General features: G+C 35.8%; 2 protein-coding genes across 4 annotated transcripts; one reads left to right on the top strand and one right to left on the bottom strand.

The window, feature by feature from the left end:
• The first annotated feature begins 3,992 nt into the window (after window positions 1-3,992).
• LOC130937996 (LRR receptor-like serine/threonine-protein kinase GSO1) lies at window positions 3,993-7,194 on the top strand. Its single transcript, XM_057867121.1, has one exon. The coding sequence runs from the start codon at window positions 4,055-4,057 to the stop codon at window positions 7,016-7,018; it is 2,964 nt and encodes a 987-aa protein (XP_057723104.1). The 5' UTR covers window positions 3,993-4,054; the 3' UTR covers window positions 7,019-7,194.
• A 550-nt stretch (window positions 7,195-7,744) lies between these two features.
• On the bottom strand, window positions 7,745-18,572 carry LOC130937464 (protein MICRORCHIDIA 6-like). 3 transcript variants are annotated; one of them, XM_057867082.1, is made up of 20 exons: window positions 18,480-18,572; window positions 17,534-17,929; window positions 17,348-17,422; window positions 17,227-17,261; window positions 16,528-16,606; window positions 16,361-16,447; window positions 16,210-16,285; window positions 15,835-15,913; window positions 14,359-14,487; window positions 13,120-13,218; window positions 12,920-13,024; window positions 12,701-12,841; window positions 12,324-12,416; window positions 11,097-11,148; window positions 10,699-10,810; window positions 9,628-9,773; window positions 9,427-9,542; window positions 9,043-9,122; window positions 8,772-8,814; window positions 7,745-8,317 (listed from the first exon to the last, which is right to left on the bottom strand). In XM_057867082.1, the coding sequence occupies exons 2-20, from the start codon at window positions 17,901-17,903 to the stop codon at window positions 8,195-8,197; spliced, it is 2,040 nt and encodes a 679-aa protein (XP_057723065.1). In that variant the 5' UTR covers window positions 17,904-17,929; window positions 18,480-18,572; the 3' UTR covers window positions 7,745-8,194. The 3 variants fall into 3 exon arrangements, with proteins under 3 accessions (XP_057723065.1, XP_057723066.1, XP_057723064.1); XM_057867083.1 differs by lacking the exon at window positions 18,480-18,572 and adding an exon at window positions 18,084-18,153; XM_057867081.1 differs by lacking the exon at window positions 18,480-18,572 and having other exon boundaries at window positions 17,534-18,013.
• Window positions 18,573-22,265: the final 3,693 nt, after the last annotated feature.

Below are 22,265 nucleotides of genomic sequence, written 5' to 3'. Positions count from 1 at the left end.
GCCGACTAGTGGTTAGTTGAAGATTGGATCGTCGATGAGCGGTTTGCGCCGGTCGTCGGAGTAAATTTCCTTCCTCATTTTTCATTGTGTTGCTGGATTTTGGAAACGGAAGCTTTATGCTGGACGATCTGATTATATCCTATCATCTATGATAACCACAACACTAAGCAACATGACATGTCATCTCTTCATTGGTTGGTTCATTTCTAGCCACCAATAGCCACAAGAAACATAGTCACCAGAGACGTAGCCAAATAACAAATACATTTAATAAAACTCTTGATTGAATTATAAATTTTATTAAATTATGATCACTTTTAGAATTTGGTAGACTTAACATCCAGATTTATGACGCATGTAATGGATGTGATTTATTTCTAACTTGACATATATTCTTGTATCTTTCTATTTTCTTATTTGTGTTCTCCTATCTCAATTATGAAATGCAGGGGCGGGACGGTGGGAATGTGGCGGAGGACGATGGTGATGGGGGCTGTGAGGGAAGACGTGGGTTTGGAGGGGACCGTTTTAAGGAAGGTGAAGAAGATGGCTGTTGTGAGTCGGAGGGTGGTGGAAATGACAGAAAATAAAAAAGTTTGGAGTTTGGTTGTTGAATCAAGAGTAATTGCTTATTAAGCAGGGGATGAAATAATGGAGATTTTGTAAGCATAGAATGAAGCACTAGCACAAAAAAGGAGATAGGCAAAAAAGAGGGGGAGGTGGGGGGGGGGGGGGGGGGAGCGTGTAGGAGTATACCGAAAAATCTTAGCAAGGCGTGTCATAATTAATTAAATTAATTATGTCAAATGATTTTTAACGCACAGAATGTGAGGAATTTGGGGGCTGTAGGTAGAAAGAATATGATTTAAAATTTTAGTTACAAAAGATAGAGATGTTAGGCTTAGTTGAGACTAAAAAGAAGTTGATCGCAAGGTTTGATGTTATTGGTCTTTGGGAGAATGATTCTATTGATTGGAAGTTGGTAAGGGCAGAGGAAACATGGAGAGGATTGGTGCTCATGTGAAATGATAATTTTTTAAGAAGCTGAACTGTTCTAAAGGCGGCCGGTGGTTGTGTGGTAAAGGAATCCTTTGAAAAATTTACTGTACTTTCTGTCTGATCTAGTGTATAGCCATTGCCCTCAAGTGAGTGAAGAGAAGCTAGATTTTTTTAGAGGAATTGAATTTTATCAACAGTTTTTGTCAGGTTTTCTTCTGCTACATGGATGATTTTAATGAGGTGGTACATGTTGAAAAGAGAAACTGAAATATTAGTCTAGCAGTGTCAGCAAAAGAATTTAGCATATGGTTAATTGATATGGAACTGATGGGTCTGCTAATTAATGACAGAATGTATACATGGTTCAAAGAAAAGTCCTATAGTAGGATTGATAGGCTCATAGTCTCCCTAGAGTGGCTAGAGGAGTACAGTTTCCATAAACGCATTTGAAGGATGGGTCTTAGTGGAGGATGGGTCTTAGTTGTGGGCCATTTTCGCAGCTACGGAAGAGCACTTTGAATGTTAGGTTGTGGCTATGATGAGAAAAGAAACTCTAAGAGTTGGATGACTGAATTTTATGCAGTGATCTGAAATATTTAGTTTAGTAGAAATGAGAATGTCTTTCAGAAAGCACGAATAGAGGTGCTGGAGAGATCCTTTGCGAACAATGAAGAGTGTGGCTAAGAATTTGCGAACAATGAACACGGTTCTGGAGTAGTACTCTTATGTTTTTCTACTTTATATCCTATCCTATTTATTTGTGTTTGAATATATTTTGTTTGAGTATTTTATCTTTTGTTTCTTGTACATTGTACTTTACTCCAATTTATTCTGTTGAGTTTTTTTCGTAAATAAAAAGTCTTATAGTTTTTAGACTAAAGTTAAGTGTTTAATTAATCCAATATTATTGAAGCTAATTAGGCTGACACGACATGGTTTGAATGTTGCACACCAAACCTCAAATGGTTTTGACTCTTCAAGACTAGTATTGTACTAATATTATGAAGAGTGATTGACCAAAGCCAATGTGGTTGTTTTGTCTCTCGTGTTTTCTTCTCATAATTTAATATAAGATTAGGTGTGTTTAGGTTTGTGAAGAAAAAGATGCCTTAACCCTCTATAATCAATTTTGATAGTAGAATAGAAAAACAATACATATAGAACACGACGATGATGGCACCTAATACTGTCCTGTGCATAAAGGAAGCAAATTAAAACTAGTTACGAAAATAAAAAATTAAAAAGGGAAATAATCTTAAGGAATAAGAAAATTAAAAGAATGTAAGTGTAAAAAGTTAAGCTCGCTAGTCACATATTATTTTCCCTACGCATAGTGACTCACTTTCTCATGTATAATCATGCATATGCTTGAAAGTTAAAAATCTTTACTAGTTTTATTATTAGAAAAGCGATAAATAGATCTCTCATATTTTATCTTAAAGACAAATAAATTTTTGACTAATTAAAAATATAAAATATTCTTCACTTTTTAAAATGTGAGACATTAAATTCTACTGAAAAACTACTTGTCTTCCTATATTCTGAATGAAAAATAAAAAAAATAAAAAATATTTTTATATTTTAATTAGTTAAAAACTTATGTATTTTCAAATAATAAAATCAAGACCTATTTATCTTTTCCTCTTATTATTATCCTCTTCTTTGATAACTTGAAGAATTTTATCACGGCAAGCAGACAAGTATAATGGCAAATGCACGGTATGTCATGTTTTAAACATCCTAAGAAGAAATCTTAGTATTACGATGGTATAATGTGTTTGTACCAATGTAGTTGAAATTTTCTGATTTCGAAATTAATGGTACTCTTAGCTTGTTAAGTCAAATCACGCTCAAGTTTCTTTATTTATTTTCTGTGATCCAAAATTACTTCTAAAAGTTTCTTTTCGTATGCTATGAATTTATACAACAACAATGTGAACCAAATTATTTTGCATATAGAAAGTGGACTATTTGTGCCGATAACTATTCGATTTGAAAATTTTGAACCTTTTAGTTTAATAAATGCATAATAAAAATTTTGAGAACTTAAACTTTGTATATTTTTTTATAAACTCTTTTTTAATTAGTAATTTTATCATATGTCTTTATTTAAAGAAATTTTAGGAGCTTAATATTTTTTTTATCAATATTAATTAAGACTTAGTTAATATTTTATTTTTAGGAAAATGTTATTTGTACACCAAAATCAGCCACTAATGTATTTGCGTATAAATATATGTGTGATTTAATTTATTTTTAATGTGTATTTATATTCTAGCATGTATTTTATACTAGTAGCTAACTTTAATAGCTAATTTTAGTGTACACTTAGCATAATCCTTATTTTTATACTATTAAGATTTAGAATTTAGAATTAGTACTTAAAGATGTAGAATATTAACCAAAAAATAATAAATTTGGTTAGTCGTGTAATATTAATCTTATAAATATTTCTATAAATACTTACTGAATTTGAGAACATACTTTGTTTTCAATAGAATTGTTATTGACAGATATACCTAAACTTTTATCTTAAAAAAATTGGCCTACTTTGTGTAACCTTTTAACCAAGGGAATGATATATTTCATAGCTTCTTGTACTTAGTTTAAACTCTTCATATTATACTCGCGAGAGAGAGAGGCACCAAATCCCTTGTGAAACTAAAAGGCTAGAAAGGAATAATAACTATACTTTTTTAGAAAATGTAAATTACAAGTTAAGCCCTTCATTTACCACAAACACATCCATGCAATTTATCTGTACCATTAAGTGTCAACCTTCTATTTAAACAGAGTAGGCATGGCTGCTTCAGTAGAACTACTTTAAAAGGTGGATCTCACATCCTCATAGCACTTGAATCTTTGGCACTTTTCAGTTTTCATCATTATTCTTCCTTCATATCATGTTCTCCTTTTTTAAGTACTTTCATTTTCATACTCAGCATCTTAAACTTGATCTTTTTCCTTCTTTATTCTCTACAATTTCACATACAATGGATCTCTTAGCTTTATAGCATTCCATTTGAACCGTTGATAAGGTTTCTGAATCTCCATAATGAAACTTACGATTGGAAAACACTGTGCAATGGGTTACATTTGTTTGAGCCATTTCTTTCTGTTTCTGGCCATAATTGGCACTGATTTTGTTTCTAGTATGGCCAATAATGAAACAGATTCCTATTGGCTTCTCAGAATCAAATCAGAACTTGTTGATCCATTAGAAGCCATGAGCAACTGGTCTCCAACAACTCACATGTGCAACTGGAATGGTCTAACATGTTCACTTGATCAAGAACATGCTATAGGTCTGAACCTTTCTGGTTCAGGAATATCAGGTTCCATCTCAGTTGAGTTTAACCACCTCTCATATCTTCAAACACTTGACTTGTCTTCAAATTCACTTACTGGCTCCATCCCTTCAAAGCTTTTTAAGCTTCAAAATCTAACAACACTTCTCCTATACTCAAATTCTCTCTCTGGGAACATTCCTTTAGAGATAGGTAATTTGAAGAACTTGCAAGTTCTTAGAATAGGTGGCAACATGTTGGAAGGTGAAATTGCATCTAGTATTGTTAACTTAACAAAGTTGACAGTGTTGGGATTAGGCTACTGCAACTTCAATGGTAGCATACCATTCAGGATCGGTGAATTGAAGAATCTGGTTTCTCTTGATTTGCAAAGTAACAGCTTTAGTGGCACCATACCTGAAGATATTCAAGGCTGCGAAATGCTCGAAAACTTTGCAGCATCAAACAACATGCTTGATGGGAACATTCCCTCCTCTATAGGCTCTCTTAAATCATTGAAAATTTTGAATCTTGCCAACAATACTCTCTCTGGGTCAATTCCTAAAACCCTGAGTCATCTTTCCAACTTGACATACCTGAATTTGCTTGGAAACAAACTCAATGGAGAAATCCCGTCTGAGCTCAACAGTCTAACCCAGTTGCAGACATTAGACTTGTCCGAAAACAACCTTTCGGGACCAATACCACTCCTCAATACCAAATTACAGAATCTCGTGTCCCTGGTTCTGTCTGATAATGCTTTCACTGGTAGCATTCCAAGCAACTTCTGCCTCAAAGATTCTTCAAAGCTTGAGCAGCTTTTCTTGTCTCAAAACATGCTGTATGGAAAATTCCCCTTGGAGCTACTCGACTGTTCCTCAATCCAACAGTTGGATCTTTCTGACAATAGCTTTGAAGGAGAGCTTCCATCCAACCTTGACATGCTGCAGAACCTCACTGATCTTGTGCTCAACAACAACAGCTTTGTTGGATCTTTACCTGCGGAAATCGGAAATATTACTAGCTTGGAAGGCCTTTTCCTGTTTGGTAACTCTTTCACAGGTACAATCCCAGTGGAGATCGGAAGGCTTCATAGATTGATCACCATTTACCTCTATGATAACCAGATGTCTGGAACCATAGCGAGAGAGTTAACAAACTGCACAAGCTTAAGGGAAATCGACTTCTTTGGAAACCACTTTACCGGGCCGATTCCAGAAACTATAGGCAAGCTTAAGGACTTGGTTGTTCTTCATCTGAGGCAGAATGACTTGTCTGGTCCAATCCCTCCAAGCATGGGGTACTGTAAGAGTCTTCAGATATTAGCATTAGCAGATAACAGCTTGTCTGGTTCGATACCACCCACATTCGGTTATCTTTCAGAACTCTTCAAAATTACCCTTTACAACAACTCCTTTGAAGGACCTCTCCCTCGTTCACTTCTTGCTCTCAAGAACCTCAAAATCATAAATTTTTCCCACAACAGGTTCAGTGGAAGTTTCTCTCCTCTCACTGGCTCAAATTCTCTAACTATTCTGGACTTGACTAACAACAGCTTCTCAGGTCCCATCCCTTCTACATTAGGCAATTCCCTGAACCTCAGCCGTCTCCGGCTCGCATACAATAATCTCACCGGAGCCATTCCTTCAGAGTTTTCCTACCTTACTGAGCTTAACTTCCTCGATTTGTCATTCAACAACTTAACAGGAGATGTGTCACCTCAACTCTCGAACTCTCACAAAATCGAACACATGCTCCTGAGTAATAACAGGTTCACTGGCCAACTGCCTCCATGGTTGGCAATCTTACAAACACTTGGTGAGCTAGATCTCTCATACAACAACTTCAATGGCAGGGTGCTTTCTGAGCTTGGTAAATGCTCAAATTTGCTTAAACTCTCTCTGCATCACAACAATCTCTCAGGGGAAATCCCACAAGAGATTGGAAATCTCACTTGCCTCAATGTTCTAAACTTACAAAGCAATAGTCTCTCCGGCAGCATCCCCTCAATGATTCGGCAATGCAGCAAGCTTTATGAGCTCAGGCTCTCAGAGAATTTCTTGACAGGTTCCATACCTGAAGAGCTAGGGGATCTTGCTGAATTGCAAGTGATCTTAGACTTGAGTAAAAATCGCTTCACCGGTGAGATTCCATCTTCACTTGGAAACCTTATGAAGCTAGAAAGACTAAATCTTTCTTTCAATCAGCTACAAGGCAAGGTTCCTTCATCACTGGGAAAACTCACAAGCCTCCATGTAGTGAATCTTTCTAGCAACAATCTTGAAGGCCAGATTCCCTCAACATTTTCGGGGTTCCCAAGAAGCTCATTCCTCAAAAATGAAGGCTTGTGTGGCCCACCATTGGTACCCTGCTCCACATCACGGGGGAAAATGCAAATGCAGCTATCAAATATGCAAGTGGCGGCAATCATAGTAGCAATTGTTTTCACTTCCACAGTGATATGTTTGGTTATGATTTACATCATGTTGAGGATATGGTGCAATTGGAGGAAAGTTTCCATTTCAAGTTCAGATGGTGGCACTGCTGCAAAATGTGCTAATAACAATAATAATAAAACAGGGAATGGTGAGTATTGGAACATGCACATGAACTCTTCCTCCTTTGGGTTGATTCCTTCACCAGATAAGAAGAATAATTCAATGGCAACAACAACAGCAGCAATATGCTTCTTTGATATCAAACAGGAAGGTGTGGATAATACGAACAAATAAACTATAAGTTTTTTTCCTCTTTTCCCACAAAGTTTGTGTTTTTAAACATTTTAGTTAGCGGGAACACTGGAACAGTACTGGTACATCATCAAACGCTGACTTCAAGTTCAAACACACTAGTGAAAAATTGTTTGATACGCCATTGTTTATATGTATTCATTGTTGATTCGAAATTTGTGTCTTCTCTATCATTTTCCCACGCCATAGTTCCTAAATATAATAATGTTCAATATATTAAACTGTTTTTGGTAAAAATAAACTTTAGTTGAGGTTTGTTAACTTTTTTCTTTGTTATACAAAAATGTAAGTCCTTATATTTTAGTTCCCCATAGATATTGTTTTTAATACTTGAATATTTATGATAATTTAATTTTAGGAAACTCAAACTAAAATTTTAAAAAGGTTAAACAAAACTAACATTTTCTTGGATGTATAATAAATTTCCACCAAATCAACATGATACCATTACACCAATAAGATGAATAGCAAATTAGCAATAATAGTTGCCGACAACTTGATTTAGCAGTATTAAATAAGTGTCAAAAGCTTGTTTAAAAAACTGTGATATCAATTTCAATATTTTAAAGACCAAAGAAATACTCCATCAAATAATAACATGGCAAGTTTTCGATCAGAAAATGAAGAATGCAAAGAAATTAAGAACATAACTGTTACCCAAATCAAGATCTTGGAATTCGATGAGAAAACCAAACATTTTTTCTAGAGATGAGAAAGCCATGTGCATTTAGTACAAACCGTTTCACATGATCCAACAAAAACATAAGAATGTAACTTGTAAGGATCCAAAGGAATCCCTTTAGGGGGAGTGGTAGAGAAGCTCAACTCTATCCTCCTTTATAGAATAAAATTTCTATGGTAGAATTGGCATTAATTACTTAAAGCTCACAGTATCATATATCTACAAAAAGCTAGATATTAGGATGTATCTTACTTTCATATAATTACAGGTAAAAATAGTTATCTATATAGACTGGGCTAAACTCTCACATAACTTTCACTATATATGATATTCTCTTGCGAGAGCTATATTGGGGCCAAAAAAATCTGCACATGACCATGTTTATATTTTCACATGAAGAATCCATCCCCATATCATACAACATCATTTCAAACTAGAGAACCTTCCACCAAAAAACAAATTCTGGAGAAACAAAGCTAGGCTGCAGGAGGTGTACCATCTACAATACATGTTAGCATCAGGTCCTGGTAGTGCACTTGAGACAAAAGGCTATTATACTCAAGCTTAGCGTCTTGAATTTTACTTCTAAGCTCTGTCACCTGTAAAATCATGATTCCTCTTGAATGGTCAAAATTGAAAAGGTCGAACAACAAGATTTTCATTCTATGGAAGGTTCTAAATTTAACAGATTCCAAATAAATGCACAAACTGGAAAAAATTGGCTAGATTTCAATCCTCTCATGTGAGCTTTCTGTACAACTGGGTTAGAGAGACTTTGACAACAACCGACTGAGTGGGGCAATTGTGTATAGATAGACATTAACACAAAAAATATATGAACGGCAAAACTACGGGGCCATCTCTAGAAACTTTGGATCCCTACGGGCTACGGCTACACTGTGTTGTCTCTATATTTTGTGGTGATGGTTATGTGAAACTAAGATGTAAATTCAGCAACGTCCTTTGATAAATATGAAAAAGAGGGAAGAAAACTGAAAGGGAGTTTTCTGATTGTATCCCAGTACCCTTGACAACTGGGTAAGAATTAATTACCTTGTGGCAAAGTTCTTCATTTGTCTTTTCAAATTCCAAACACCTGCAGGGGAAGGGGAATAAAGAGAATGAGTTTTTGCATCATAGAGCTGCCATGCTATATTTTAGATGCCATGGCAAGAACAATTGGTGTTGCTCAATTCCAGATAAGGTAAGAATTATAAATATGGCATGTGGCAACAAGATTTAAGCCAATCCCAGTAATTGTATAACTGCATTCCAAGTAATCAAGTGCTGGCAATGACTATGTAAGTAAAATTTTTTTATTCACCTTGCATGGAGTTCTGTGTTCACTTGTATCAAGTGTATAGTGCCTTGGTCTTCCTCCTGGTCTTCAGAACATGCAGTAGCCTACACAAAAAGCAAGGGTGGAAATACCATTAAAACAAATTTCAATGATTTACAATGCCAGAGCATGAAATCGAAGGAAATCAAGTGGAATAAAAAGAGAAATGACAGTAGTTCTCCAAATAATAATAATAATAAAGGACAAGATAAAAATGACTAGAATATAAAGACTCTTTGTTTGAGTAGTATTAATTGTAATTAGAATAATAACTTGGAAAATGTTTGGATAAAAAAGTTTCCTAAAACAACATGCATGAATATTAACAAACCAAAGTCAAAACATTACAATCAACATTATAATGCAGACCTGTATATTCTCATCATTGCAACCAACACTTGTTGAGAAATCCTGTTCCCTTGTTTGCTTTTTCATCTTATGAAGGTCCATAGATCCATGTCTCTCTTTCCTCTTAGTAGGAGATACTTGAACCACAATGAGAAATCATCAGTTTGGATAATAGTGGTTAAGCTAGCAACGGGAAATCTTGTTTCTAAAATAAGCAGTTACCTTGCTCAAATGTGCTATGTGGATAGGTACTTTTGTTCAATGCCACCGGTATTTCAAAACCAGGTGGTTTTGGCGGCAAAGTATCAATGGGGACCTGAGACTTAGGCCTGTTTTTCTGATACCCAAGTAGTTGACAATGACAATCCCTACAAAATTTTATAAGTATCCAGGCATGACAAATATTAATGCTTAACAATTGTTAATTCAACAATCCTCAAGTGCATAAATCGGGAGTATGGATTATACATCCAACAACGAAACAAAAATTCAGACTTGACTTCATGATCGACTATAGAGATTATTTTTGTAACTGTATTAGGATAAAAGCACACCAAGTTTGGTACAATATTGTATAAAATGTTACATTATAACAAACGGTTATCTTCACACTATCACTAATAATTCTAATCTAACTTAAGCAACTATGTAACTAAAAGTAAAAGTACAATTGATTTGAGAGAATACCATTGAACTAGAACTTTATTATTTTAGAGCTAATTACTAAAAGCTCTGTTAATTATTTTAAATTATAAATTATATTAAATATTATATATGATTTATTTTAATATAGTTAATATCCTTTTAACTAATTTAATGAAATTTAAAAGTTGAATATATGATCCTCTATTTCTGTTGGTTTGATAGTTTTGCACTTTTCATTATACTATATAATAAAGAAAACTATCTTATCAAAAAAAAAAAAAATAATAAAGAAAACTATTCTAAACTATTCAATATTAAGTTTAACAATACACCAAATCAAACACAACCTCACTATCATACTGAATTCACTTCCAAAATGAAGAAAGAAATGAGAGAAAAGACATTGAAAAATATGAAAATATATCAATTTTCATAAAATAATGAGAAATGAAGTAATAAAATAGATACATAAAAATCAATTTGAAGATACCATCATGGATATGATGTAAGATATATTGAAGATATTTTTTGTTAATGGATATCAAGAAATTACTAACACTTCATTTCTAAGAGTAGAATATACAACCAGGAGTATATTATTTCAGCAACCCATGCTGTCAAATGACCACTAACACAAAAATACCATACCAGTATTCCCACGTCATTTCCTTCAAGCGATGTTCAAGCTTTGCAAACAAGGAAGTCCTCTCAAAATCTTGCTTATTATGAGTAGGCTGAATAAAATCTGCTTTCAGGACACCTGGCACAAGAGTAACATAGTCAGGCACCTATCCACCACAAATCGATTACATCTCTAACAAATAATTATCAGGTGAACACAAGTGTAACATCTTCGATTACATACTCAAATAAAGTAAACTGTAAAAGCATAATGAATTCGGTCTACCATCATTGTTTGATATTGACTTGCATTCCTTTTTATATAAGTTAATGCAATTGAACTTGTTAAACATGTGCTCCCGCAAGAACATATTTATCTCTCATATAAAGAGGATAAAAATATTCTCAAGTTATTTTCTGCTTACCGACAACTCCTCTGCCTCTACTTCTCAGATAGCTCACAACCTGCCAATAAGGCTGTAAATAGAAAAGTTAGAGCTTATATTTTAAGTGTAGGAACAACAGAGAAAGATAAACAAATAAATGAAGATACCCTACCTTTGAAAACTAGTAATATCTATTTGATAGCAGGTATGCCAATTTTCTAAGATGCATACGAAGACTCCCATTTTTGTTATTATATAGTACCATTGTGTTGGACAATCTAATACATGTGAATTTGCACTACTAAGCTAGGCTTACTACACATTTTAATAATACAAACTTCACATGATGCCAGTAAAGAAGGGGGGATTTGTTTGTTAACTTAACCTGATCATGCTATACTTTCCTAGCTTAATTTACAGTTCCTTCGTCAAATATCAACTAATTGACGCACCGATGAACCCTCATAATTTGTAGCAAAATTTCGTACAAGGACTTTGAGATGACAAGGTTATCAATTTTATTAGAATATGCACGATTTATATATAGACTATGGTTTTCAAATAAGATTGTGTTCATGGCCTTCCTTTCTATGCAACACATGGCTTCCATACTGCAGTCTTCCAAAAGATAAATAGCCCAAACTAATTCCCAATAAATTTTTAGTTAAATACTTTAGTCTTCAACAAATTTTAAATACCAAATCAATCCCAAACCTTTTATTTTGTTTGGCAAATCAGTCTTACGTCAAATCTTGCTAAAAAAAAAAGTTAGACAAACCAGTCTCCATTGTTATTTAAAAAGGACATGAAAGTCTCTGAGAATTCTTAAAATTTTCAAATCACTTCTTTCACGTAAACGAGCACTCTAATGTGGAACTAATTTTGTAATAAAACTTTTTAAGGATTGGTTTGGTAACTAAAACTTGTTAGGGACTAAAGTATCTGACAAAAAATACTCCTTGGGAACTAATCTGGGATATTACTCCATGACAAAAATAAGCTCCTCTGTTCATGTCAGTTTCCTTCCTTTGACCATTATTTTATAGAGCATATCATTTCCTCTAGTTTCCATGCAACCCTTGAAGAACAACCACCGATACCATTTCTTAATCCATTAAGCAGGATCAGCTACATGAACAATATAATTGTACTCTTCCAAACCAAAATATCAAAATAGATGTGCTTATATTAGTTTTGCTCATTGTTCTACTTACACATCCATTTGATCAGCTTTTCTTATTAGGATCTCAGTTGAGTTATAATTACCAGGATCAGCCGATTTTTGTGATATATATTGAAGCCATGGACATTGACTTCAGGAGCTTCCTTAACGAATCCAATTGTTGTCACAACTGCAGACTGCAGTTAATCCAAAAGGGGAAATATTATTAGCTTATTGAAATTCCACAGAAGCAACTCACTACCCTGAAGTTTGAAAGATTAATTGCCAATATCAAAACGACCATATATGCATATCTAGCATATAAAGAATCGACTCTCCTAAAGGAAAAAGCTGTTAGGTGAAGGATCATGGTAAGAATCCAAGATAATTTTTCCATTGAGACAATATAGTTAAAAAGAAAATGAGAGAGAAGGAGGAGGAGGAGAAGGGGAAGCAGCCTTTCAAAAAGTTAGACAAGAACCTCATCTGAACTATGTGGTTTATACAAGATAAATTCAGGATACTGAAGATCGTCTGCAATGTTATGTAGATCCACAACTTGCCCTCGCAATATAATTGTAAAGCTTTCTGGTAACCTCAAGTACAATATGGACAAGTAAACCTAAAGAACATCAGAAAAAAAAAAAAAAAATCAGCCCTTCTTAAACCACTTGGATACAATTTACAAAATCAACCATACACGTAGAGAATATCGAAGCCGGTTAGCAGTGTGTTGCTCATTCAATGTCTCCCAGGAAGAAAGTGCATCAACCTCCTTCTTGATATCCCCAGCAATACAAATATCCTACATCCATAATATTAATATCAAAGTTCCATACAAGAAATTAAAGCATGGTCGTTTGGGAAAAGTTAAAAAACCATAAAAACAAAAAATATCACCTCAGTATCAAAATCAAAATCTAATTCCAAATTGCTATCATCGTTGAACCACAAGTTGTAGATAATAATTTTAGTACCATGACATCCAATTTCATCAAGCTGCCAAAAATAGAATTATCAAAATAAATCACAATCCTTGAAGGAAATATGCAATTAATCGATAAATTGGGAAAACATACAAGAATATAATGTTATATTAGCAAGTAATAACTTCAAAAAGGTTGTTCATGTTTCAAATTCCTCATGTTGCCCCATCTTACAGAGCCATTATCATCCATCAGTAGAATGATAATAATTATCAGGCCAATTAGAAAGCAAATGAAATAATGAAATCTATTGCAAGAATTTGTGACTTGATTATATGTCCAGGCACCTGAAATTCTTTAAGTGGAATAAAGGAGTCACCAGATAAACCAAAAAGGTCTCAGCCTTACTCACTCAGGATATACTAGCATAAAAAAGGAACAAAATTTAAAAATAAAATTATCTAAATACACTTGTTTCATAAAAGTTATCAGACTGCCTGTATTATTCCACATGGGCAGTAGGTAAATTGCTACTATAATTAGTGTGCTTCTTCCTTCTAAGGGGGGAATTATCATTGGAAGTTGCATGTTAATGACTTTTTATTGTAATATCTGAGTTAATAGTCTCAAACTCTTATAGGACTAAATAATTGTTTCCTAACTCCTCTTAGAGGAGATTGTTATGCATGCTGTTAAATAGAAGCAGAGGTTTATGAATTGTATCGATAAATTGGCGTATACTGGCTATTAGGTTATTTGATGCATCAATCCTTTAGGTATGTCTTTCCACTTCCCTTATATCCTCCTTCCTTTGATTTTATCAACTTCTTCAATCGGCTTTCTCCGGAAAATATCATTAAAATTGCACCCTGTTAACATTAATTTTTGATTCTTTGTTCCTAAAGGCATCAACCCTGAACTCATATTTCATATGTTCGTAAAAGACAGTCCTGATTCCTGAACATTCAAGCACTAGAATGCAAACTGCAAATTGCAAAACCTGACCCAATCAACTAGACACCACAGCAATGCTAAACAATAAATTCCCTCCCATAAGAGAGAGCCTCTGGCTCTCCTCTTCAAAATTTGACTAAGCACCTGTACAATAGCTCAATCTATTGACAGCAAGACACCAATATGACAAGAAAAACTAGAATAAAAAAGATAAGCAGTTTCAGCAAAATCACGATCAACAGATAAATAAGAAACTAACTTGTTTCAAAAGTTCTATTTCTGATGTGAATGGAGACCAGCGCAACATTATGGACAAATTGGAAATAAAATGCTCTTGGTCATTTAATATTCCGAAGGATCCGCTTGATGTATTGATCTGATAATGCACCTGATATAGACGTGATCACTTGGTCAATAAAACACACACAGAGACACACACACACACACACACACACACACACACAGAGAGAGAGAGAGAGAGAGAGAGAGAGAGAGAAGCAAAGCATGAATAGCACCCCGTACATTCAATACATTAAAAAGAATATGAAAAATCTAATCATAGACCCATGAACCATATACCTACTAAGAACACACAAGATGAGATAGCTCCTCCCATTATTGTTTCCACCAGCTGAATTCTCGTTTACTTTCCCATACAAATTGTGAATCTTTAAAGCATATTCTTTGTTGCACACTGTATTCCAATCAAACCTTATTTCCCATGAAAACGAATTAATCTTCTTCCCTTCAAGTCCATCAAGAATGAGTCTCGATTGTACCATGAATTCCACCTCCTCATTTGAGATCTCTAGCTCCTCAAGAACAACTTGTAGAAACTGCTCCAAGGTAGCTTCAGTCATTTCAATCACCATAAACTTCGAGCCCCACTCCTCTTTCTCAAAATATCCACCAACCCCATACTTTCCATTACCAGGTAAATAGCATGCACACACCCACCATCTTTTCTAACCAATTTTCCTTAGTTTTCTTTTTTCTTCCACCAAAACTCTGCTCCAATACTCCGCTGCCTCCCATACCCCCCCCCCCCCCCCCACCCCCTCCTTAGTATTTTATTTGCAAATACAAGCTCATTTTGTGCTTTCCACACTGAGCATATTGTTGCAAAGAAAAGTCCCATCAACACATTTCTTTTCACCATTACCCTCTCCATCCCACACCACACCTCCAATGCCTCCTTTGTGTTTCTAGGCATTACCCACTCAACTCCCCCATTCTGATATCTCACCCACAAAATCACCATATAGAAATAAGTGCCCAACATCCTCAACCTCCATCCCACAAGAACCCTCCCCTTCATGAATGATATTAAGCCTCCTCAATCTTCTTTCGTGTTCAAATTCTCCAACACCGCAGACAATACCATTAATTCCACATTTCTAGGAACTAAATCCGCACATACTAAGCCACAAAGATGGAGGATTAAGTGAAATTGAGAGATATAATGGAGTTAAGTTGAGAAAAGGCTATAATTTAAGGAGACAATATATAATTTACCCAAAAAGGATACATGATAATTGCTAATTCAAGTTCAACCAATCAGGATGAAGGACACCAGAACATAGCGATAGCTAGTTTTCTAGATAAATCCTCTAGACCCTCATATATACAGTTACCATTTCACTTCAAATAAATAAATCAGCATAAGTACTGCTTCAATCAATGAACCAAATAACCAAGAACCCTCCAAGTAGTAAAATTGGGACACATCACTTACCATGGGTACTACAATTCTGTCAAGCTGTGTTTGCATCATGTATGTATAAGACAGAAGCCCAATGCTTTGAGTCAGTATCCTGGTCAACATAAATTCAGTATTCTTGTGAAGTTATTGCCATCCTTTCACATGAATGAGCAAAGACAATAAGATATCAATAGACTGGGAAGGAAATAACCAATAAGATGATAAACATGTATATGCTTACATCCTCCATTGACAAAAGGTTAAAATTCCTAAGAGTAGACTAAGAATACTTTACTTATGTTCTAAATCACCTTATATTTCAGCATTTCTCCAAAGCTATTAAAAGGAGAGAAAGAAAAGAAGAGGGGGGGAGGGGGTAAGAAGAGAATCACTTTTTCAGACCCCTACCCATTATTCAGATGGCGGCTGAAGACAATGACATCTGCACCCAGTCTCATGGTACCAGTCTTGAAGCCATTTCCATCTGTATGGCCAAATTGAAATATAAATAAAGAAGAGAATAGCAGAATCACCACAAAAATATTGCCATAGTCCATACACTGTCCAATTGCAAATTTTGATTTATCTGAAAATCCAAAACTCATGCAACGACGCATTGCTTCTGGATCCATTCCACCACCATCATCTGATTGCCAAGTGTGCACATAGAGAGCAAACAATTAGACTCCAAAAATATAAAAAGGAACTTCCTATAAGTCAACATACCTTGAATCAATAATGCTGGACTTTTATCCTTTGGGTTTGAAATTCTATCTACAATAACATAGGTAGCCCCATTTTGGATCTAGCATTTGAACAGAAGCCAATGATGCAAATAAAGAATAAGAAAATGAAATGCAAATACGCATAAAAGGAACAGAACAGCATATGAAATAGACAATAAGAAGTTCCAATAATCTATATAGTAACAATTTTAAAATAAAATATTGGTATAACTTGAATCTGACATCAAAGTGTAGTTAAAAATGTATGTACTAAATTTGATCCTATAGCATGAACGTCAAGAACCAACTATTGCACAACTGATGCATTAAAGGCACATAATGAATTTTATTATCAAGACCAAATGTTATCTGCTTAATTCAACCTCTATTTAGTGGACATCTGATCTATGGTGTTATGAAATGTTGCTTAAATTTTTTCCCAAGTGAAAAGATTCTTACAGTTCTTAAATTTTTACAATTTTCCTCCACTGCTTAAATGGTTTATGGTGGTGTGTGTTAAAAACTGCCAAATCAAGACCCAAAAAGAAAACTAATTCTAGGGCAGGGAGATAACAAAATGAGAAGAAAGCTATTCATAACCAGTAGCTTAGTTAGCCATACAAGGTCAAAGAAAATTATATAGCTTAAAACCCATTTAAGAATTCAGCTAATTTCATAGTTCATGCATTGAAAAAATCACCTCATCAACTGCATTATCCAGAAGCTCAGCTATGGCTGCAAATGGAAAACAAAGGAAAAGACCAATTAAAAATAAAAAAAAAATCATAAAGGGAAAATTTACATGGATCATTTGAGCATACCACCAAATGCCCACTTATGTGAAGTTGCATTTGAATGAAGGAACAGAGGATGGACATTGAGATAGTTGCCTGCATCTACGATTCGACAAGAAAAAGGAGTAGCAACAAGGATTAAGTGAGCTAAAATCATGGAACCAATTAGAAAAACTACACTGTATCAATTTGGGAGGAATTATGTTTGATTACTTGGGACTCTGACTTTAGGAACAAGCCCATTATCATAATTTCCAGCTTTCCAAAAATGCCTACAAGGTAGTGCTGCACAAATTGGTGATGAATCAGAGAGACCTGCGTCGTCACCAACGGGCAACAGACCTTGCTTCAAATCACCAGAACAACTATGACAAGAATTCGGTCGGCTGGGGATCATATTTTCTTCAGAATTTTGTATATTAGAACGGCTTCGAGATCTGTAATGTTTGGGTGTGTGGCCTCTGTTGGTCACATTCTGTTGCTTTGCACCACTCGCAATATCAGAATCAAAATGGAGAGCCCTGGAACCAGCTTCACCCCCTTCATCATCACTAGATAAATCCACAATTTCTGCAGTGTCCATCTTTAAGCTACTCTCCTCTATTTCTTCTAGAAATTCAACAGAAATAAAGCTAATTAGAATCTGATTGGTTTCAGTGTTGCATGTTTGCATTTCAGTTTCAATATTTGTGTTTTGAGTCTTTTAGGAAGAAAAAGTAGTAAAATAATAAAACAATCTTCGATATCTAGTTCAGATGCTTACATTCGTCGTAGTTTGATAAAGGATTCCATACTTCATACGCAGAAATTCATTATTGAATAAATAATATAACAAACACATTATTGAATCTTGGAAAGGTTATAATGCCTAATTTTTTTTTTTTTTGGAACTCGTTGTGTACTCACTAGCTTATCAATTCAATCTATACAGCAGTAAAATACTGATTATAAAACAATAATTTAAAAAAAACCACTGTAACTTGAAAATGAAAAACTAGGTTCAGCAATGTTGCTTATTTTCTAAGATGGTTTGCACTTTGCAGTAGATGCATGCAAAAATAGGGCTCAAAATAGCGAAGAGCGTGATCCGTGATGTAAAAGAGGAGAGAGTGTGAGAGTGTGAGAGTGTGAGAGATATGGGCCAAATGCGAATTCTTACTTCTTGTCGCCGCGTTGATGAAGTAGTACTGAAGTCAGAGTCTCAGGTAAGGTACTATTAAGTCTATAAGTATAACTCCTTTTACTCCACCTGTGTAACCGTAACTATTTATGATCATATTTATTGCCTTGGTTGGAATATGGGATGCAACTTCATTCTTCAATCCTCTTATCCTCATATGGTCATAGTGTATTCTTCTTACACGATCTTCATCCCTTAGTAATGTTTGAGTATATGTAAAAGGTGGCTACTATGATAAAGTTGCCCTTTTTAACTTTACGTAAAGATGTTTTTTATTTTGTGGTTGTTATTAATTTAAAAACGTATTATTAAAAGTGTTGCTTTAAAGAAAAAGTGTTGCATTTAATCGTTAACTTGGTTCTGATACCAATTTTTCAATTTTGACATTTCTTTTAATTCTTTTTTCGAAATTTCTACTAACTTTACATATTTTGCTTCGAATAAGTTTATAATTTGTATAGATTCAATTAGTGGTGCTTTATTTAAAGGAAAATAATTTGCAACTTTATAATCTACAGTATTAACCATTTCTGTAATTTCTCTTGTATTTGTTAAATGATTATTTATTACTAGTCCTTGATGTATATTTATAATTCCGTTTTCATATTTATAGTTTTTTAATTCTATTTTAATTTCTATCATAATTATAATATTCTTTCACAAGTGATACGCAAGATTTAAGGTTGATTTAGCAACCAAGTCAGCTGAGCGTGGAAAATATGCAAGAGCGTGCATCCAAATCAATCTCGGTCAACCTGTGATACGCAAGATTCTGGTTGATGGCTTTGAATACGCCATAGAATATGAGAACCTGCATCTAATCTGCGGAAAATGCAATTGCTTTGGGCATGTGACCCGAGACTGTGAGAAGACAGAGGGGGAGGAAAAGCCCACCGCTTCGGATTGGAAGGAAGACAAGCCATCAGCAACCACCACGGTTAATCCGGCGAAGAAAATGGTGCATCAGAATTTTGAATTTGAAAGTGCGGGCGTCAAGGCTGCGTTGAATGTGGAACAAGCAAATCTTGTGCAGGGAACGTTGCATGAGATTTCGGGAGACATTAATGCACCTATTGATGAGGAATGGATTACGGTTACTAAAAAAGGAAAAGCTAAGATAGGTTCAAAAAAAGGCTTTTTCCTAAGAAGGCCCAATAATGATATGAAACCAAAAGGGGTTGGTAAGGGCCCACTATTAGCTAATAGAGAGGTCAACAGGCCTGCCCCAACAGACAAGGCAACAAGAACAGGGAAACCTTCCTTTCTTGGGAGCTCGTTGAGAGTGAGCAAAGGGAGCGCGGCAACTGTTTTCTCGACACCGAGCTTTAAGTCGAGCCACAAGAGAAGGAGGCCTCCCTCTCTGCAGAGCTCACCAACCGATCATGCCGGTGAAGACAAACACGATGAGACCAAGCAGGAAGGACGCGATGTGCTGGAGGGAAATACCAAGCAAGGAGACAGAGGACCCTCGATGTGAGAGGTGGGAGTCACCGTTCCATCATCAAGCTAGGTTTTTATGTTTAGTGATTTTATGAACTTGATCAGTTGGAACGTGAGAGGAGCTTCAAACAAAATGGCTCGAGTTCACTGCAAAGAATTGGTAAGAAGATTTAATCCTTCTTATATTATTCTTGTAGAGACACATGTTGCGTTTAGTTCCATGAAATTTTATTGGGAAAGCTTGGGTTTTTTTCCGATTGGGATAGTGGAAGCTAGTGGGCATAAAGGGGGAATATGGTTTTTGTCATCTGATGTTAAAGCTACATATAGAGTGATTTCTACCATGGCACAATGTCTTACTATAGAAATTGCTAGCGGAGGTAGGACTTGGGTTTGTAGCGCGATCTACGGTAGTCCTCAACCTGCGAACCGAGAAGAGCTGTGGAATCACCTCTTAGCTCTTGAAGCTTCTGTTCAGGGTCCGTGGCTTGTCACCGGAGATTTTAATGAAATTCTGAGTTCCCAGGAGGTGAAAGGGGGATTATACAATGCTAATCGTAGCAATTACTTCTCTAACGTGCTGGATAATTGCAATCTGTTTGATCTAGCAACAGTGGGCAGAAAGTTCACATGGTTCAGGAAGGTCCAGGGTAACAGGGAAGTGGCTAAGAAATTGGACAGAGCGTGTAGTAACAGTAGTTGGAGGCTCATGTTCCCTGAAGCTTTCACAGAAGTGCTGAGTCAGTTGCATTCGGATCACTGCCCTTTACTTATTCGATGCTTGGGAGCCCCAGAGAAGAAAAATGGAAGGCCCTTCAGATTCCAGGCTGCATGGGCCACTCACCCTTCCTATAAAAGTGTTGTTCATCAAGCTTGGAATGGTAATTGCACCCACCTTCATGGCAAGCTTCGGAGAGTTCAACAGGCTTCGCAAGAGTTCAATTCTCGAGTTTTTTGGAACATTTTTGTCAAAAAAAGAAATTTTGAAAGCAAGCTCGATGATTTGCAAAAAAGATTGGAATCTAGTGACGAGGCTGCTCTTAAAGAGGAGGAATGTAGGTGCAGGGAGGAATACAACTCGGTCCTTGCCCAGGAGGAAATGCTCTGGTTTTAGAAGTCCCGGGAACAATGGGTTTGATTCGGTGACAGAAATACGAAGTTTTTCCATATGCAGGCTATTATTAGACGGAGAGCAAACAAAATTCATGGGCTCTTTGTGAGTGATGGATCCTGGTCCTATGATTCGGAACTTCTCCAGAAGGAGGCGTTGGCATATTATAAAACTCTCTTTTGTACCACTGAACCCATGGAGGTGGATTGTTTGGGAGATTTCCCAAAGCCCTCACTTAGCCAGGAGGCTTGTGAGAACCTCCTAAAGTCAGTTACGTTGATGGAAGTTAAAGCAGCAGTGGATAGTATGAATCCCCTCAAAGCCCCGGGTCCGGATGGGTTTCAGGCGTACTTCTTCAAAGAATATTGGGATGTTGTTGGACAAGATGTGTGGGATCTAGTTCGAAAAGTTTTCCAGGGGGACGCGATTAATCCAGCTATGTTGGAAACTCTTATTGTGCTTATCCCGAAGGTTGACGTTCCAAGTAGAATGAAGGATTTTCGACCAATCAGTCTTTGCAATGTTGTATACAAGATTGTAACTAAGGTGCTGGTGAGCCGCGTTAGACCTTACTTAACAGACTTTATCAGTCCGAATCAGGGTGGGTTTATCCCTGGGAGGGGAACTCCTGATAATATCATTGTGGCAAAAGAAATACTTCATTTCTTGAAGAAAACTAAGTCAAAGAAGGGTGCTATGGCTTTTAAGATAGACTTAGAGAAGGCTTATGACAGGGTCAATTGGAAGTTTTTAGAATTTACTTTGGAAAACTTCGGCTTTCCTAGATCTATTATAAATCTCATTATGAGGTGTATTCAAGCATCCTCTCTCTCGATTCTGTGGAATGGAACCAGGTTAGAGGGTTTTCAACCTAGAAGAGGGCTCCGGCAGGGGGATCCCATGTCGCCATTCCTTTTCGTCCTTTGTATGGAGATGCTAGCATGCTTTATTTCTCGCCAAGTTCAATTAGGGGTGTGGGACCCGATTGCTGTCTCGCGGAAAGGGCCAAAGATCTCCCATCTTATGTTTGCTGATGATCTCCTCCTGTTCTGTAAAGCTAGTAAAACCCAAGTTCAGCAAGTCATGCATTCTTTGAACTTGTTCTGCAAGGCCTCTGGTCTAAAGGTGAACTTAGATAAGTCGAAAGCTATCTGCTCCAAGAATGTGACTAATAGATGAAGGGAGCTGCTGGCTGGTGTGTCGTCAATCCGTTT

This window comes from Arachis stenosperma, chromosome 1, assembly GCF_014773155.1.
Source record: "Arachis stenosperma cultivar V10309 chromosome 1, arast.V10309.gnm1.PFL2, whole genome shotgun sequence".
NCBI classification, from domain to species: domain Eukaryota; kingdom Viridiplantae; phylum Streptophyta; class Magnoliopsida; order Fabales; family Fabaceae; genus Arachis; species Arachis stenosperma.
This window is presented reverse-complemented; position numbering and strand designations above follow the sequence as displayed.

Coding starts and splice junctions, on each gene's coding strand:
- LOC130937996 (XM_057867121.1), top strand. CDS start 4,055: ATGAAACTTACGATTGGAAAACACTGTGCAATGGGTTACATTTGTTTG.
- LOC130937464 (XM_057867081.1), bottom strand. CDS start 17,993: ATGCAAACATGCAACACTGAAACCAATCAGATTCTAATTAGCTTTATT. Junction 9,543..9,627: donor ACATAGCACATTTGAGCAAG/GTAACTGCTTAT, acceptor TTGTGGTTCAAG/TATCTCCTACTAAGAGGAAA. Junction 8,318..8,771: donor ATGAAGAACTTTGCCACAAG/GTAATTAATTCT, acceptor ATGATTTTACAG/GTGACAGAGCTTAGAAGTAA.